We start from the raw sequence: 17949 nt of genomic DNA, 5'->3' as shown, positions 1-17949 counted from the left end.
TTTTAGTAGAGACGGGGTTTCACCATGTTGACCAGGATGGTCTCGATCTCTTGACCTCGTGATCCACCCGCCTTGGCCTCCCAAAGTGCTGGGATTACAGGCTTGAGCCACCGCGCCCGGCCAAAGAACTTTCTAAGTGTTTTCTTTGTGCTTCCTACCTCAGCATTCTCTGAGAAGCTTATAAAAGAAGTTTGCAAGGCCCTTGAATCGCCTTCCTTGTCCTGTGAGTTGGCATAGCTTGCCATGGCAAAGACTATTAGCCCACTCCTGAAAATGATCAGTGAGGGTCCCATCATGGGCTGCTCACAGTCCTGTGGACCAGGTGCTAAACTTACCTACCAGATACTGCAGCGATTAACATTCTAGATAAATGAGGCTGAAATTTAATCCTGGATGGAATATGTTATAACCCTCAAGAAATTATACAAACATGAAATTCTTATTCTTTAGAAATTACAAAACAAGTAAAATGAAGAAATTTTAAGTCACCATAATTGTATGGAAGAGTCAAATATTGTTAGTATATTCTCCAGAATTTTTCAAATGCATTAGTATATTTATTTATTTATTTATTTATTTTTTATTTTTTTTTTTTTTTTGAGACGGAGTTTCACTCATGTTACCCAGGCTGGAGTGCAATGGCGCGATCTCGGCTCACCGCAACCTCCGCCTCCTGGGTTCAGGCAATTCTCCTGCCTCAGCCTCCTGACTAGCTGGGATTACAGGCACGCGCTACCGTGCCCAGCTAATTTTTTGTAGTTTTAGTAGAGACAGGGTTTCACCACGTTGACCAGGATGGTCTCGATCTCTTGACCTCGTGATCCACCCGCCTCGGCCTCCCAAAGTGCTGGGATTACAGGCTTGAGCCACAGCGCCCGGCAGTATATTTATTTTCTAAAAGAAAACAGCCTATTTTGCATTTATTATACCATGAACTTATACATCATCATACCTAATTTTTTTCTAAGATCAACATCTGTTTTATAATATAGATATTCATGATTATGATATAAAGATAATAAAATTAAGAAATGCAGTCTGAGCGCAGTGGCTCACGCCTGTAATCCCAGCACTTTGAGAAGCAAAGGCCAGCAAATCACAACGTCAGGTGATCAAGACCATCCTGGTCAACATGGTAAAACCCCATCTTTACTAAAAATACAAAAATTAGCTGGGCTTGGTGGCACATGCCTTTAGTTCCAGCTACTTGGGAGGCTGAGGAAGGAGAATCGCTTGAACCTGGGAGGCAGAGGTTGCAGTGAGCCGAGATTTTGCCACTGCACTCCATCCTGGCGACCAAGCCAGACTCGTCTAAAAAAAAAAAAAAAAAAAAAAGCAAATGCAAAAACATGGCATTCTGTACCTATGAGCACAAACAATATTAGTTCAAACTAAATGTCTTGTTTAACCGATCACAATTTTCCAAAAAATGTTTATAATTTCTTCTAATAACAAGACTATAATATATATACTATCCTGCAGATCATTTTTTTGTCCTCTGAAGAATATAGTTACCTTTTCTTATTTATAAAACAATTGTAGTATATTCTTTTACATTGATATATACTGTTACAGCTGAAAGCGGATGTTCCATAATTTACCAAAGTATTCATCTCTCATTGTAATTCCTCTTTTTTTTTGTAAATTACAAAAGTTGTGGTCAATATTAAGACAGCTTTTTACCAAATTAACTTTTAGGATTGCTGTGTCAAAAAAAAAGAAAAAATTAAATTGGCTCTAGGTTGCCTTCCAAAAAGAGAATATTTACTTAAATCTTCTACAGTTACAACACCAACGTCTGCAAAAATAAAACTAACATTTTTAAGTGTGACTTTTAAAAAAAAATCTAGAAACTATGCAAAGTAGGATGATCGCATTCTAATAATTCCATATTCTTAAGTGCTCCATTGTCATCTTCCTTTACTTGTGGAAGGAAACATGTAGATATTATTAATACACTTGCACCTTCACCTCATCCCCTTCCCCAATGGCAGTAGTTTTGTAGCAAGCCCCATGTAGGTATCAGTATTTAACGGAGCATCACTCCTATTCTCGGCTTCGTCCATTTAGTCAGAGTCTAATTAACCTACAAAAGCCTTACCTGGTCCACAAACCCCGCCCTGTCCCCAAATCTAACACTTTCAGAGACCACTGGTTCTGGCAAGTCTGTGACCGCTTGCTGCCCAGCACCGTGGCTTCTTCAAACCTTGTTTATTATTTTTCCAAATTGTCCTGGGTCTCAGCATCTTCTCGGTCGTACGGCCGCTGCCTTCCTCTAAGATGGCCGCGCCCATGGTGCTCCAGCTAAGGCTCCAGTCTCAGCTATAACGGGCACAAGGGGCGCCGCCATCTTTGCTCCACCCCCAGCCGACTGAATAGAATGCCACTGCGCCGATTTGGCCTTGGCTGGGCACCCGACTCTTAAAGCTTGCGTGGTTAGCCCAGCGCTGCTGAATGTCCCTTGCAACGCAGAGAGAAAGGCACTGAGGTGGCCAAGAGTGATTTCCACAGCCATTTAGGCCGCTCCTGTCAGAAAGGCGGCGATGGGCGCAGCCGTGTGACCTCATAGAGCGGCTCCCGCAGTCTGAACTCGCAATCTCGGGCAGGCTCCGTGGTCCTCGCCTCACTCCAACGCCGACACCGCAAAGCGTCCCGTAGGCCGCCTCAGGAGCGCGTCTAAATAGGAAAAGGTTTCGGACTTGGATGCGGCTTTTTGTCGGCTGCCAGTGGTGTCTGGAGAGGTTCGGGCTCAGGTGAGTCGGGTTGTGGGCATGGACTCGCGGCCTGTGTGTCTGTGTACCCGATGGTGCGTGGAGCATCCTGGCTGGGGCTGTATTTGAACGCAGTCGCTGAGAAAGCCGGGAGTTAATGACGGGGCCTTTGGCTGTAGGGATGAAGGGTCTGAGGAAATCAGCCACGAGTCCGACTCTTGTCTGGGTTTGGGGTCCCTGTGAGTCACTCGCCTTGTGGGGCTCAGTGATTGGGAACTGGAGAAGTTTGTACCTGTGAACGCGGGGGCGTAGTTCAGGGTCGCGAGTCTGAGGAAATCAGCTACAAGTCCGACTCTGTCTGGATTTGGGGTCCTGGTGAGTCACTCGGTTTGTGGGGCTCAGTGATTGGGAACTGGAGTGAGTTTGTACCCATGAACTCCGGAGCCTTGTTCAGGGTCGCGATTTAATGTGGGGCTTAGCCTTAGAGATGTCTCGGTTGGGGATATGTCCTTTCGGTTTCCTAGACGTGTTTGGGGTTTTATATGGGATTTAATATGGGCCTGAGACACGGAGAATCCTGGTAGGGACTGTCAATATGTGAGGAGGTCCAGGGCCCCTTGTTAGTTGGTTGAAACCTTGAATGCGGGGACAGCCCTCAAGGCTGCATTTCTCCTGCTCAAATCCACTTACCTCCATCAAGTTCAAGTCCGTCCTCGCGGTCCTTATCAAAAACTTATTTTGTCTCCCCACATCGCCATTCTTCTCTTATGGAGACAGAGATCGGTGACATAAAATTGTTCAAGTCACTTCATAGGCTGTTTAATTTTTGTAGAGTCAGGAGTAATAATATCACATCTTACATTCCTGATTGTCACTGCTGCTGTGCACTTGCCTTAAATAAAGGACCCTAATATTTCTAACAATAAGGGACCCTAATATTTCTAACAATAAAGGAGACAGAGATCTGTGACATAAAATTGTTCATGAAGTAACTTCATAAGCTGTTTAATTTTTGTAGTCAGCAGTAGTAATGTCACATCTTACATTCCTGATTGTCACTGCTGCTGTGCACTTATCTTAAATAAAGGACGCTAATATTTCTAACAATAAAGGACCCTAATGTTTCTTCTTTTATTTGGTGCCTCAGTGGCTTTTACATCCTGGGGCAATAAAACAAGATTCTAAATGTGTGAAAGCTATGCCTTTCTTTAGACACAAGGTAACTTGTGTCTTTTGTTCTTGATCAACCTAGTTAGTGGGTATCAGTTTTACTGATTTTTTTCAGTCCCTTTTTGTATTCTTGCTTTTTAAAAAAATAAATGTGTTTGTTTTTTTCCCACTGATTTCCACTTTCCTCTTTATTTTTTCAGTCAAATTGCTTTGTGTTTTAATTGCTCCTTGTTTTCTAGTTTTTCAGTTCGTTTATTGAGTAATGATTTGAGGGTTTTTTCTTTTCTGATACAGGTTTTTTTTTTCTAATTTAAAGTTTTTGTTTGTTTGTTTGTTTTTTAAGAAGAACTCCTGTAGAGACAGCTAATTAATGTTGATGTTGTGTTTTTGTTTCCCATCAGTTCAAAATATTGTCCAATTTCCTGTGTGCTTTTCTTTTTCCTCTCTCACTTTCTTTCTTTCTTTTTCTTTTTCTTTTTCTTTTTTTTTTCCTTTGAGACAGGGTCTTGCTCTGGTCCTTGCTGGAGTGCAGTGGTGCAGTCTCCGCTCCCACCTCCTGAGTTCAAGTGATTCTTCCACTTCAGCATCTTGAATAGCTGAGATTACAGGCACGCATTACCATGCCTGGCTAATTTTTTGTATTTTTAGTAGACAAGGGGCTTCACCATGTTGGCCAGGCTGGTCTGGATCTCCTGGCCTCAAGTGATCCACCCATCTCAGCCTCCCAAAGTGCTCGGATTACAGGTGTGAACCACGATTACAAATCGTGAGTACCTGGCTCATGATTTTCTTTTTAACCATGGTTATTCAGAACTGTGCTATTTTATTTCCAAATATTTGGATATTTTCTAAATTTCATTCTGAAGTTGATTTCTAATTAAATTGTGGTTGGAAAATATATTTAGAATTTATTGACACTTGTTTTATATCCCAGCATATGGTCTTTCCTTGAGAATATAACACATACTGTTGAAAAAAATGTTTATTTTACTGCTGTTGAGTGTAGTGTTAAATATCAGTTAAGTCTAGTTGATTGATTATGTTGTTCAAGTTTTCAGTATCCATGCTGAGTTTCTGTTTGTTTTCCTTATTATTGTAAGGTAATAACGTTTTCAGTTATTATTGTGGAATTGTCTAATCCTCTCTAATTCTGTTTTGCTTCATATGTCATGTCCTTATATCTAGACGCTCATATTATTGCCAGCCAAGGCCGGGCGCGGTGGCTCAAGCCTGTAATCCCAGCACTTTGGGAGGCCGAGGCGGGTGGATCACGAGGTCAAGAGATTGAGACCATCCTGGCCAACATGGTGAAACCCCGCCTCTACTAAAAATACAAAAAATTAGCTGGGCGTGGTGGTGCGTGCCTGTAATCCCAGCTACTCAGGAGGCTGAGGCAGGAGAATTGCCTGAACCCAGGAGGTGGAGGTTGCGGTGAGCCGAGATCGCGCCATTGCACTCCAGCCTGGGTAACATGAGTGAAACTCCGTCTCAAAAAAATATATATATATATATTATTGCCAGCCATTGCAACCATTGTTGCCACTCATCTAGGCCTTGGTGTTCAGAGTTTTTATTGGGTATCAGTTAACATACACACAATTGACTTCCCTTGTGGCTGACTTCAATCTCCAGCCCCTCCAGATATCAAACTAATACCACATGGTCCAAGGCCTCCCACAGTAAATCACATTATTAGGATAGACAATTTGGCATGGCTCAAATTGCCCTGATAACCAAAGACAATTTTATCAAGCAGCGTATTCCAAAGGCTTAGAGCTTGCCTCATTGGAACTGTGGGCAAAGGACAAACCTCTCTTGGGTAAAGTTAATTCTTTAGCGCAGAATGTGAAATGAGATAGTTCTTATGATTTGTTTAGTACATTGGTCTTGACACTGAGATATGTATACCCATAGAGCATACAGAGACTTTTGAAGCAGTACATGAGCACACATGCATTTTAAAGACATCTTTGGAGTCTTCCATGTGTTCTTTTTCCGAAAATTGATCTGCCTGAGAATTCCTCTGCCTCTGAGGCATTGAGCTGTGTCGGTTCTGCTTTCTACCTTCTCTATAATAGTCATGCCACTTCTACTTCACAAAAGAAAGTCATAGCTTTCATACATTTAGAGCCCTGTTTTATTGATCTAGGTGTATAAACCCCTAAGGCACCAAATAAAGGAACTGTAAATATTAAGGTCTTTTATTTAAGGTAAGTACAGAGCAGCAGTGACAACATCTGGACCCAGGATGAATGTACACTTAAAGCCATTTTGCTCTTCCGCCCTTAGGTCCTGGCTCCCAGAAGCAAGATAACTCAAGTGAAGCAATGAAGGAAGAAGGAGGTTGCTGGCCTTGGATATCATTTCTAGGGACAACTTTAAGTGGACGCCAATATTTCTGACTAGGAAAACTTCACGGTAAATGCAGAAGAGACAAAGACGTATAGTCCATGTTATCCACTATTTTCTGAGCACAGAAGAAAATGATCAAGACCCAGGTGATTTTTGGTTTGTTATATTTTCCCTTTTTTTTTTTTTTTTGATAGATTTATGGTGGCCTGAAACAGTCAGTTGAACTTAAGGAAGTACATACTGGGATAATTATGTACTAGGGAGAAATTAACTTAGACTGCTTTTGGGAGCAGAGGTGGGGGTTCATTCTGCCTTATGAAGTAGCTTCTGGATCGCTTGAGCTCAGGAGTTCAAGACCAGCCTGGGCAATATGGTGAAACCGTGTCTCTATAAAAAATACACAGATTAGCTGGGTGTGGTGGTGAACACCTGTAGTCCCAGCTACTCGGGAGGCCGAGGTGGGAGAATTGCTAGAGCCTGAGAGGATGAAGCTACAGTGAGCCATGTTTGCACCACTGCACTCAAATTTGGGTGACAAAGTGAGACCCTGTCTCAAAAAAAAAAGGAAAGAAAAAGTAGACTCAATATGAAAGAATGCAAGCTTTATTTATAGTTCAACTCTTTGACCATTACAGTGATACATGAATCATCTCTTGAGAATGAACTATGGTTGTCATTTTAAAGTACATCCTCCAGACCATTTTCAATATATTGGCATTCTTTGCATGGTAGTGCCTGCCAGCCAAGTTCTTTTTTTTTTTTTTTTTTTAACCTAATGCAATGAACTCCAAATGATGTTTGTGCGATAATTTAGCAGTTCAGGTGAATATTTAGGCATATTGTTATAAACTACATGACTGAACAAGGTTACATGGTCGTGTTAATGGCTTTTTTGTGAAATTATATCAGTATTACTTGAGGATGGTTACAAATAAATCAATTTAGGGTGTAGTCATTTAATGCATACTTTCAGTTGCTGTCAAAATGGACATTCCACTTTATGGTGAGTGTAGCATAAGGCCAGAAGTGTTGACTCTGGAGTCAGTTGCCAGATGTGTGACCGCACATACTTCATTTAGTCAATTATGCACCTCAGTTTTCTCATCTGTAAGAAGGATGATATGGCACCTACATAGTAAGGGCATAAAATGAGATCTATATAATGTATTTAGAAGAGTATCTATGTACAGGAACAACAGTTTTACTCTCTATTCTCAGACAATGTTTCTGACACCACATATGTGGGGTTTTCCCCACACATCAATTCAATTCTCCATACTGATTAGGTATTCTAAAATTTACTCAATTCTTACACTAATTGCCTGGACTTAGGACAGACCCCACAGGTTGAGGGCTCAGTCCCACAAGACTGCCCCCTGAAAAGTGCTGGGTCCCCAGGTTACTCACAACTTCTATTGGACTTGGCTACTAATTGGATGTCCCCACCACCCCCCAACTCAAATTTATTCATCTGCTAGCAGCCTCAAAAAATGCAGGAAGACAGTTTACTTACTAGAGTACTGGTTTATTATGAAAGTGTACAAGTCAGGAATGGCCAGTTGGAAAAGATGTATAGGGCCAGGTAATGGGGAAGAGCCACAGAGCTTCGGTGCCCTCTCCAGGTGTTCTATCTTCCCAGGACTGCCGTATGATCAGCAGCCTAGAAGCTCTCAACCTCATCCTTTTATTGTTATGGTGGCAGATTCATTACATAGGCATAATTCATTAATTCATTAACTATTGGTGGTCAGCTCCATTTCTATCATCTCTCCCTTCCTCAGAGGTCAGAGGTTGACTGGGGAAGTGGGACTGTAAGTTCCAACTGTCTGATCACAAGGTTGTTTCCCCCGGCAACCAGCTTCCTTCCTGAGGCCATGGAAGAGCCCCAGCCACCAATCATCTCAATAGCATACAAAAGACACTATCACTTCAGCAATTCCAAAGATTTCGGAGGGTAGAAACCAAGTGTATATTTATTTTGTCACAGTATGTTATATAAAAAGTGACGTGTAAATGTGGTATAATAAGAAATATATTTGGTCATTGTTCTCAGTTCATGGCACGGTATGCCTAAAGCCCTTTGAATTTCTTCCTGAGGAATAGATGTGTCTTCTGTTATTCGTGAGGAGCCTGAATTTCATGATGGGACCTCTAGATAGTGTCAGGATGAGACTGAGACTAGGCCCCAGAAAGACCAAGCAATAAGAGGATTGGAACTGAAAGGAGGAATGGACTAGAGATTAAGTTCTATGAAAATTCTTGAACAGGCCAGGTGCAGTGGCTCACGCCTGTAATCCCAGCACTTTGGGAGACCAAGTCGGGCTGATCAAAAGGTCAAGAGATCGAGACCATCCTGGCCAACATGGTGAAACCCCATCTCTACTAAAAATACAAAAATTAGCTGGGCATTGTGGCACACGCCTGTAGTACCATCATCTTGGGAGGCTGAGGCAGGAGAATTTCTTGAACCTGAGAGGTGGAGGTTGCAGTGAGCCGAGATTGTGCCATTGCACTCCAGCCTGGTGACAAAGCAAGACTCCATCTCAAAAAAAAAAAAACTCTTTTGAACAAGCTTCAGGTTGGTGAACATACCAGGGTGCTGGGAGGATAATGCACCCAGAGGGGAATGGAAGCTTGGCATGCCATCCTCCAACCCTTGCCCTATGTATTTCTTCTGGCTGTTCCTGAGTTATATCCTTTATTATTATCTAGGTACCATAAGTAAAGTGTTTCCTGAGTTCTATGAGCAGTTCTAGTAAATTATCAAACCTAAGGAGGGGTTTATGGGAGCCCCTAATTTATAGCCAGTTAATCAGAAACACTGATAGCCCAGGACTTATGACTGGCATCTTAAGAGGAGGCAGTCTTGTGGGACTGAACACTTAAATCTGTGGACTCTTGACACAGGTAGTGTCAGAACTGAATTGAATTGTTGGACATCTAGTTGATATTTAGAGAATTGGAGAATTGGTTGTTAATGTTGGAAAACACTGCACAAAAAGAACATTCAGTGCTGCAAATCTTGCCAACACTTACTGTGTTATCAAATTGTATGTTTTCCATGATCTAGATGATCCAGTATTATTTTGCCCTATTTTATTTTGCATTTTCCCATTCACCAGTGAGGTTCAGATCCTTCTGATCTCTTTGTTGCTTCTTTGGATTATTTGTAATGTGATAAACTGTCTTTAGTTTTTGCTTATTTAATTTTTTTGTGGTCTTACTGATTTATGGTTGTTTATCTTGACTGGATATTAATTCTTTTATGTATTGCAAATATTTTTCTAGAGTCTTACTTCTTTTTTAGCTTGTTCATAATATTTTTTCCCATGCAGAAGTCATTTTTTAAAGCTTTTCACTTATGAACATGTTTTCTTTTATTCCTTTTTTTTCTCTTTGAGACAGGGACTTGCTGTCTTCCCCAGGATGGAGTACAGTAGTAGCACAGTCATGGCTCACTGCAGCCTCAGCCTCCTGGGCTCAAGTATTGTTTGCCTGCCTTATCCTCCTGAATAGCTGGGACCACAGGCATCTACTACCACACTCCAGCTAATTTTTTATTATCTGTAGAGAGTAGAGACAGGGTATCACTATGTTGAAGATTGGTCTCAAACTCCTGGGTTCAAACTATCTTCTGGAAGTCCTGGGATTATGAGCCCCACTCCTAGCCTCATAAGTTCCTCTTAAGTTTATATCTTATGTTCATTGTCTAATTTCTTAGGTAGAGTGTTCATTGTACCTAAGAAATTACTCCAAAATGTAATGACTTGAAACAACACTTTAAAAAAAAAACTCACACTTCCTGTGGCTCAGGAATAAGGGCATGGTTTAGCTGGCTACTTTGATTCAGAGTATCTTATGGGATTTTAGTCAAGGTGTTAGCCAGGTTGGCATCTTATCTGAAGGCTGAAATGGGAAAAGATGTGCATCTAAGCTCACTTATGTGGTTGTTGGGAGGAATTCATTTCCAGAATGAGAAATGAGGCAGTTCAGTTGAGTTCCTCAGCTTCTACTTGCCTTTCTAAGGCCACCTTTAGTTTTTTGCCACGTGTACCTCCCCTGTATGCCAAAAAGTGTTAATCAAAGCCAGAAAATGACAGATTCTGCTAGCAAAATGGAAGTCACATAGACTGTAATCTTAAAGTGGCATCTCATCACTTTTCCTGTATTCTTTTCATTAGAAACAAGCTATTAGGCCGGGCGCGGTGGCTCAAGCCTGTAATCCCAGCACTTTGGGAGGCCGAGGCGGGTGGATCACGAGGTCAAGAGATCGAGACCATCCTGGTCAACATGGTGAAACCCCGTCTCTACTAAAAATACAAAAAATTAGCTGGGCATGGTGGCGCGTGCCTGTAATCCCAGCTACTCAGGAGGCTGAGGCAGGAGAATTGCCTGAACCCAGGAGGCGGAGGTTGCGGTGAGCCGAGATTGCGCCATTGCACTCCACCCTGGTAACAAGAACCAAACCCCGTCTCAAAAAAAAAAAAAGAAACAAGCTATTAGACCACTTGATATTTAGGAGGATGGTACTGCACAGGGGCAGGAATACCTGGAGTGTAATAAAGAATTTGGCTAGCCTTTGTCTTTCGTTCCTGGGAGGTAACCTCTAAACTCTTGTAATGACCCAAGTTGTAAGAGTGTCTCTGTCATTCATGGTGAGCCACTCATATTTGATAGCTTATATCTATCTATATATAGTGGTGACTCATAGTGGATCCCTAGATAATTTATGGCAATGACATGACACTGGATAGGGGCTGCCCATGCCAAAAAGAGCACTATGTGATTAGAGAATTATGATTTTGAGTCAGAAAGGGGAGGGAACTGGAGACTGAACTCAGCTACATGGGCAGTGCTTTCAATAAACCATGCCTACATAATGAAGTCTCAATAAAAACTCCGGACATCAAAATTTGGGTGCATGTCGCTGGTTGGCAAGTACTCTTGAATACTGTTACATGATGTAGTCAGGAAGATGTTATGCCACCCAGGACTCCATGAGGAGAGGACAGTCAGCAGCTTTATGTTTGGAACTTTCCCAGACCTCACCCTGTACATATTTTCCTTTAGCTGATTCTGATTTGTGTCATTTTGCAATAGTAAAGTGCTAATTGTAAATACAGCACTTTCTTGAATTGTCTGAGTTGTTCTATCAAATTATTAAACCTGAGGGAGTCATGGTAGCTCCATACATTTGTAGCCAGCTAGTTGCAGTTGAGGGTGGTCTATGTAGCTTCAAGCTTGCAGCTTGTGTCTGAAGTGAGGGCAGTCTTGTGGAGGACTGTATTTTTAACCTGGTAAGTTTGGCCTAACCCAGGTAGCTGATGTCAGAAGTCACTGCAGCTAGAGAATGAGATTATCAGAGGCTACCTTAGAGTTGGCCTGCAAGATTTCCATCCAGTAATAAATTCTTTTGGACCATGGAGTGAGGTAGAAATTTAACTTTACATTTACCCAGTTGATAGACATCTCACATAAAGATTTAGAATGAGATAAGCTGACCAGGCTTGAGCACTTGCACCCTTTCATGAGTCTACTTTCTTGACTATGCAGCATCCCACACAGTAGTATAAGATAGATGATCTTACCAGTATTTCCTTGGATCTTAGTTACCTCTACTTCACACACTGAAGTTCTTTGAAAAGTTACTGTGAAGCAGGAGAATGGCAGTTTACTTGACAAACAGGTCCCTGATATCACGGTTGTAAGATAGCATGTCATTTGCTAGCCATGTGTTTTAATCCCAAATGGCCTTCCAAAATTGGCCTTTTTTGTTGCAAGAATCAGGACTTCAAAGATAGTATTCCATACTTTTCTGGATTCTATTATTGAAATGTCAGCCACCAGTACATTTTGCTATTTCTTTGTAGGTAATCTGTCTTTTGTCTCTTGACCATTTTATAGTTTTCCCTTTGCATTTGATGTATGGTAGTTTCAGTCTGACGTGTCACACCAGTTGTGAGTTTCTGCTCTAAACTTGTTGAGATTTCAGGTATTTAGTCAATCCTGAAATATTTTAGCTTTTAGATATTTATTAATAGATATTGCTTCTCTATTACAGTATTTTCCCTTTTAGAAACCATAAGTATCTAATATGCTGTTAATCTATCCATTAATACACATACATATGTCCGTTTTTCTGTTAGAAGTTTTTTTTTTTTGCTGGGGGCAGTGGCGCACACCTGTAATCCCAGCACTTTGGAAGGCCAAAGCAGGAGGATCACTTGAGGCCAGGACTTCAAGACCAGCCTGGTCAACATAACATGTCACTGTCTCTACAAAAATTGGTAGTAGCATCCACCTGTAGTCCTAGTTACCTGAGAGGCTGAGGTGGGAAGGTCGCTTGAACCTAGGAGTTCAAGGTTTCAGTGAGCTATGATCATGATACTGCACTCCATTTGGGGCTACAGAGCAAGACTCTGTCTCTTTAAAAATTAAAAAATAAATACAAGTCTAATCAACTTTAAGGGTCTTTTGTGCTTTATACATATATAGTTTCTTTTTTTTCTCTTACATTTATTTAAAAGTACTATTTTATGAATTCAAGATGTGGAGTCTATTCATGTCAGATCCTTGGCTGTGAAGTCATTGGTAATGTAGGGATGTTTTATTTGTCTTGATGTCATTTGCCTTTGTTTAATATTTAGAAATAGGTGCTAAAATATATAGATAGAGGATTTTGCCCCTTCCAAAGTATATTTGAGAAAGGAATATAGATGCAGGCTGTATTGTGAAAATTTAAAAAAATTATCTCATACTTTTATATTAACAATAGGAGTTTATATCATATTAAATAGGACTTTGTAATTACAGGAATCACTGACCCTGGAGGACGTGGCTGTGGAATTCAGCTGGGAGGAGTGGCAGCTCCTAGACACTGCTCAGAAGGACCTGTACCGGGATGTGATGGTGGAGAACTATAACCACCTGGTATCACTGGGTAAGAATAGTTCCCCTGTGTTACCTAGATGTGCCTACAATGCCCAGACACTGTCCTAGGCTCACCTAATCAAAGCTTTATAGTCACTATGGTGTTTGAAAGAGTTACATTTTCAAGTCCCCTCTCTGACCCAAAGTGGTATAATCTCTTCTAAGAGAGAATGCTTACTTTGAAATTGAATGTATTATTTTCCCATCTTGACATACTGGACTCCGATTCAGAATGTTTGTGATTGTCTTTCCTCATGAACAGGGTATCAAACTAGCAAACCAGATGTACTATCCAAGTTGGCACATGGACAAGAACCATGGATAACAGATGCTAAAATCCAGAATAAAAATTGTCCAGGTAAGTGAGAACCAGCAAGGACAGTGGCGATCGGAGTCTTAATTTAGTCATTAAGGAAAGGTGTCACAGATGTAAAACATCTGAGGATACCTAACCAGCTACTCTATATATTCATCTCCCCATCTGATAACTTTTTAAATGTTGTTATAGTTTTAAAGACTTTTTATCTTTTCTTGATCTGTTTCTTACTTATTTCATCTTACATCTTCATAATTTCCTTTTATATTGAGATCATAGAGTTGACAATAAAGAGCCAGCCCCCAGCAAATCATCTCATAAGCATTTTTATTTCATACAATTCTCAAGAAAGAATTTGTTATTCTGTTCTTTCTTAGGAATCAGGAAAGTTGACAGTCATCTGCAAGAGCACTCTCCAAACCAAAGATTTCTGAAAAGCATGCAGCAATACAATGGACAGAATGAATTTAGAAATATTGTACATCTCAGCAAGACAAATTTTCCTCTAGTGCAAAATCATGATACATTTGGCTTGTACAGAAAAAACTTGAAATCAAGTTTAAGTTTAATCAACCAGAAGAGAAGACATGGAATAAATAACCCTGTTGAGTTTATTGGAAGTGAGAAAACCCTTCTACATGGTAAGCATGAACATACACATACTAAAACTAGATTTTCTGAAAATTCAAAATGCATCCATACAAAATTCCAAGTATTTAAGCATCAGAGGACTCAGAAAATTGAGAAACCCCATGCATGCATTGAAAGTGAGCAAACCTTCCTTAGGAAGTCTCAGCTCATTTACCATGAGAACATTCATATAGAAGAGAATCCTGGAAGTGGTCAGTGTGAGAAGTTGTCCAGAAGTGTCCTGTTTAGTAAGCATCTGAAAACTAATGCAAGAGACAAAATCTGTATAGCCAGTGAATATAGAAAAGGCTCTACTATGAAGAGTAGTCTCATTGCATATCAACAAACCCATACAGAAGAGAAATCCTATATGTGCAGTGAGTGTGGAAAGGGCTTTACAATGAAGCGCTATCTAATTGCTCATCAGCGAACTCATAGTGGAGAGAAACCTTATGTGTGCAACGAATGTGGAAAAGGTTTCACTGTGAAGAGCAATCTCATTGTACATCAGCGAACTCATACAGGAGAGAAACCCTATATATGCAGTGAATGTGGAAAAGGCTTCACCATGAAGCGCTATCTTGTTGTACATCAGCGAACTCATACTGGAGAGAAACCCTATATATGCAGTGAATGTGGAAAAGGCTTTACCGTGAAGAGCAATCTCATTGTACATCAGCGCTCCCATACAGGAGAAAAATCTTACATATGCAGCGAATGTGGAAAAGGCTTCACCGTCAAACGCACTCTCATTATACATCAGCGAACTCATACAGGAGAGAAATCTTACATATGCAATGAATGTGGTAAAGGCTTCACCACAAAGCGTACTCTTATTATACATCAGCGAACTCATACAGGAGAAAAACCCTATGAATGCAATGAATGTGGTAAAGCCTTCAGCCAGAAAATATGCCTCATACAACATGAGAGATGTCATACAGGAAAGACTCCCTTTGTATGTACTGAGTGTGGAAAATCCTATTCACACAAATACGGTCTCATTACCCATCAGAGAATTCACACAGGAGAGAAACCTTATGAGTGCAATGAATGTGGAAAAGCCTTCACCACAAAGTCGGTACTCAATGTACATCAAAGAACGCACACAGGAGAGAGGCCCTATGGATGCAGTGATTGTGAGAAAGCCTTCTCCCACTTATCAAACCTTGTCAAGCATAAGAAGATGCACATAAGAGAAATGGATAATAGAATCAGTCAAGTTGAAAATTCCTGTAATGGGGAGTCACAGCTCCATCCTTATAAGTGAACTCATGCATAATGAAAACCCTACTAGCACGTGACTATGGAAATGCCTTTTGTGGCACCTCAGAGTTTTTTAAACATCAGTGTGTCTCTAGCAAATCGGAACATAAACATGGTGCTGCCTGTTATCAGATGTGTGTCCTCAGGAGGTAAAATAATTTGCCCTAGAGATAAACTTGATGAATACAGTAAATAAGGTAGTGCCTTTAGTGGTCTTTTACCTCATATTTTCTGTTAATGAAAACATGTTGAATAAACTATAATATATTAATGTGAAAATGTCTTGAGCAATAACTTTTGTTCATATATCTGAAAAGTGTACACAGATAAATTCTGTGAAGGCAGAGACTAGGAAAAGTCTTCTCTGGAAAGATAGACTTTATTATCAACTTTCATCATAGATTTCAACATAAGTGAGCTTATTGTTGATAGAAACATGATGACCATGACAAAGCCTTTACTCAGAAATATGACCTCAGTGAGTGTCAAAGTTTACACTGGAGAATAAATTTAAGGTAACAGTATTAATGGCAGGATTTCAGTGACGCATTCTGCTTCATCATTTGTCAGGAAATCACATGGAAAGTAAAATTGTTATGAACATGCTATCAAATGTGGAACACTGTTAGCAAAATATCAAGAGCTCATGAAGGCATGAAATGTGGTAAAAATGATGAATGTTTGAGTGCTTTTTCTTAATAACCTTATACATCAGCTAATACACCTGGTGTGTATTTTCAGTTGCCTTGCCAATGATTCCATAATATACTCTGTTCTCATCACTGTTTATTTTTACTGTTATGTAAAATTGTGGTATAATAAGACATACATTTGGTCTTTGTCCTTAGTTCCTGGCACAGAGCTCCTAAAATCCTTAGAATTTCATGAGTAATAGGATTGTTCTTTTTGTTGTTGTTATTCATAGCACTGCCCTTTTAATTACACCTGACTATGCTACTGAGGTAACTTATAGTCGGTCACCTAGACAGCCTCAGGATGTGGCTGTTCCCTAGGAAGATCAAGTAACTAGAGGATGGAAATTTTGTGTCCCATTTCTCCTGCCTCCTGGAAGGGGAGGGGGACGGGAGATTAGACAGTGAGATTAAGAGAACTCCAAATATCCCAGGAGGGTATACACCCCCAACTTCATAGGGACAGAGGCTCCTGAGATTAGGAGGACCCTTTCAGGCATTACTCTGTGTACCTCTTCATCTGAGTGTTCATTTGCATCCTTTATAATCAATAAAACAAAGTACAGTGTTTTCTTGAGTTCTGTGAGCCCTGTAGCAAATTATCAAACCTGAGCAGGGGTAGTGGGAACTCTGAATTTATCACCAGTCATTCAGAAGTGCAGGTTGTCCTTGTGAGTGGCATCTGATGTGCGGAAAGTCTTGTTGGACTGAGCCCCTTAACTTGTAGAGTCTGCACTGACTTGGAGTAGTTAGTGTCAGAATTGAATTGTAGAACACCCAGTTGGTGTGAGAGAATTGGAGAATTTATTGGTGTCAGAAAATACCTCAGAACCAGACAGGAATGATCTATGACCACTAAATATTATGATTAGCTTTTTCCTTTCTTTGGCTCTAAGCTTAATTGTACATTTAGCAAACTGAAGTAGTTTAAAAAGAAACTGAATATGTTAAATATATTAACATAACAACATATTTGGATGTGCTTAACTAAGATTTATTGGTTTATAAAAACATCTTCAACTTAAATAAAATTGAACTCAAAAGAAATTGCAAAAATAGTCTAGAGGTTTTGCCAGTCAGTATCTTTCAACCAACTTCTGGTAAAAACATCCTACATGACCATAATTATCAAAACCAGAAAAATAACATTGGCAGGATACCATGAAGTAAATAATCTTATCTGGGGTTTCACTAGTTTTTATGTTTTTTTTCTTTTTTCTTTTGACTCTTAAAGTTGTATTACATGTGTAGATTCGTGTAACCACCGCAACCACATAAAACTGTTTAATGAACACAAACTCCCTCATACTACCTTTTTATGCTTACACTCCATCCAAACCTAACTCTGCCACCCACTCTTTTGCCTTTCCATCAGTGTAATTTAATAATTTCATGAATGTGATAAAATTGTTTTTATAAATGGTTTTTATAAATTTTATATAAATTTTTATTGATAGAGAGTATTTAAGCTTTTGGCATTTTTGTTACTCAGCAAATTACTCCAAAGGTTTATATGAGTTGATGAATAGTTTTATTATTATTTTTTTACCATCATCTAATCAGATGAAAGTTGTTTGTATTAGGGAGTAGCATACATATATGATATACTAGTTTGTTTATCCATTCACCTATGAGAGAGATTTGCACTGTTTTCCTGATTTTGAAGTGTTATAAATAAAGATGCTGTGAAATTTATATACAGGATTTTGCTTTTGGTGTTTTTTTGTTTGTTTTTTGTTTGTTTTTTAGGATTTACAATCTTAACCTCTTTCTTTTCTATTTTAAGAGATAGGGTCTCGGCCGGGCGCGGTGGCTCAAGCCTGTAATCCCAGTACTTAGGGAGGCCGAGGCGGGTGGATCACGAGGTCAAGAGATCGAAACC

At 40.0% G+C, this 17949-nt stretch overlaps 1 protein-coding gene across 1 annotated transcript; it reads left to right on the top strand.

The window, feature by feature from the left end:
- Positions 1-2351: 2351 nt before the first annotated feature.
- ZNF614 (zinc finger protein 614) lies at positions 2352-17762 on the top strand. The gene is made up of 5 exons (XM_032264361.1): positions 2352-2753; positions 6171-6379; positions 13047-13173; positions 13426-13521; positions 13857-17762. Exons 2-5 carry the CDS (start codon positions 6365-6367, stop codon positions 15377-15379), a joined length of 1761 nt encoding a protein of 586 aa, XP_032120252.1. The 5' UTR covers positions 2352-2753; positions 6171-6364; the 3' UTR covers positions 15380-17762.
- Positions 17763-17949: the final 187 nt, after the last annotated feature.

Source organism: Sapajus apella, unplaced genomic scaffold (genome assembly GCF_009761245.1).
Source record: "Sapajus apella isolate SASKATOON/1434 unplaced genomic scaffold, GSC_monkey_1.0 scaffold144, whole genome shotgun sequence".
Taxonomy (NCBI): Eukaryota; Metazoa; Chordata; class Mammalia; order Primates; family Cebidae; genus Sapajus; species Sapajus apella.
Note: the sequence above shows the minus strand (reverse complement) of the source record. Positions and strands in the feature narration are given on the sequence as shown.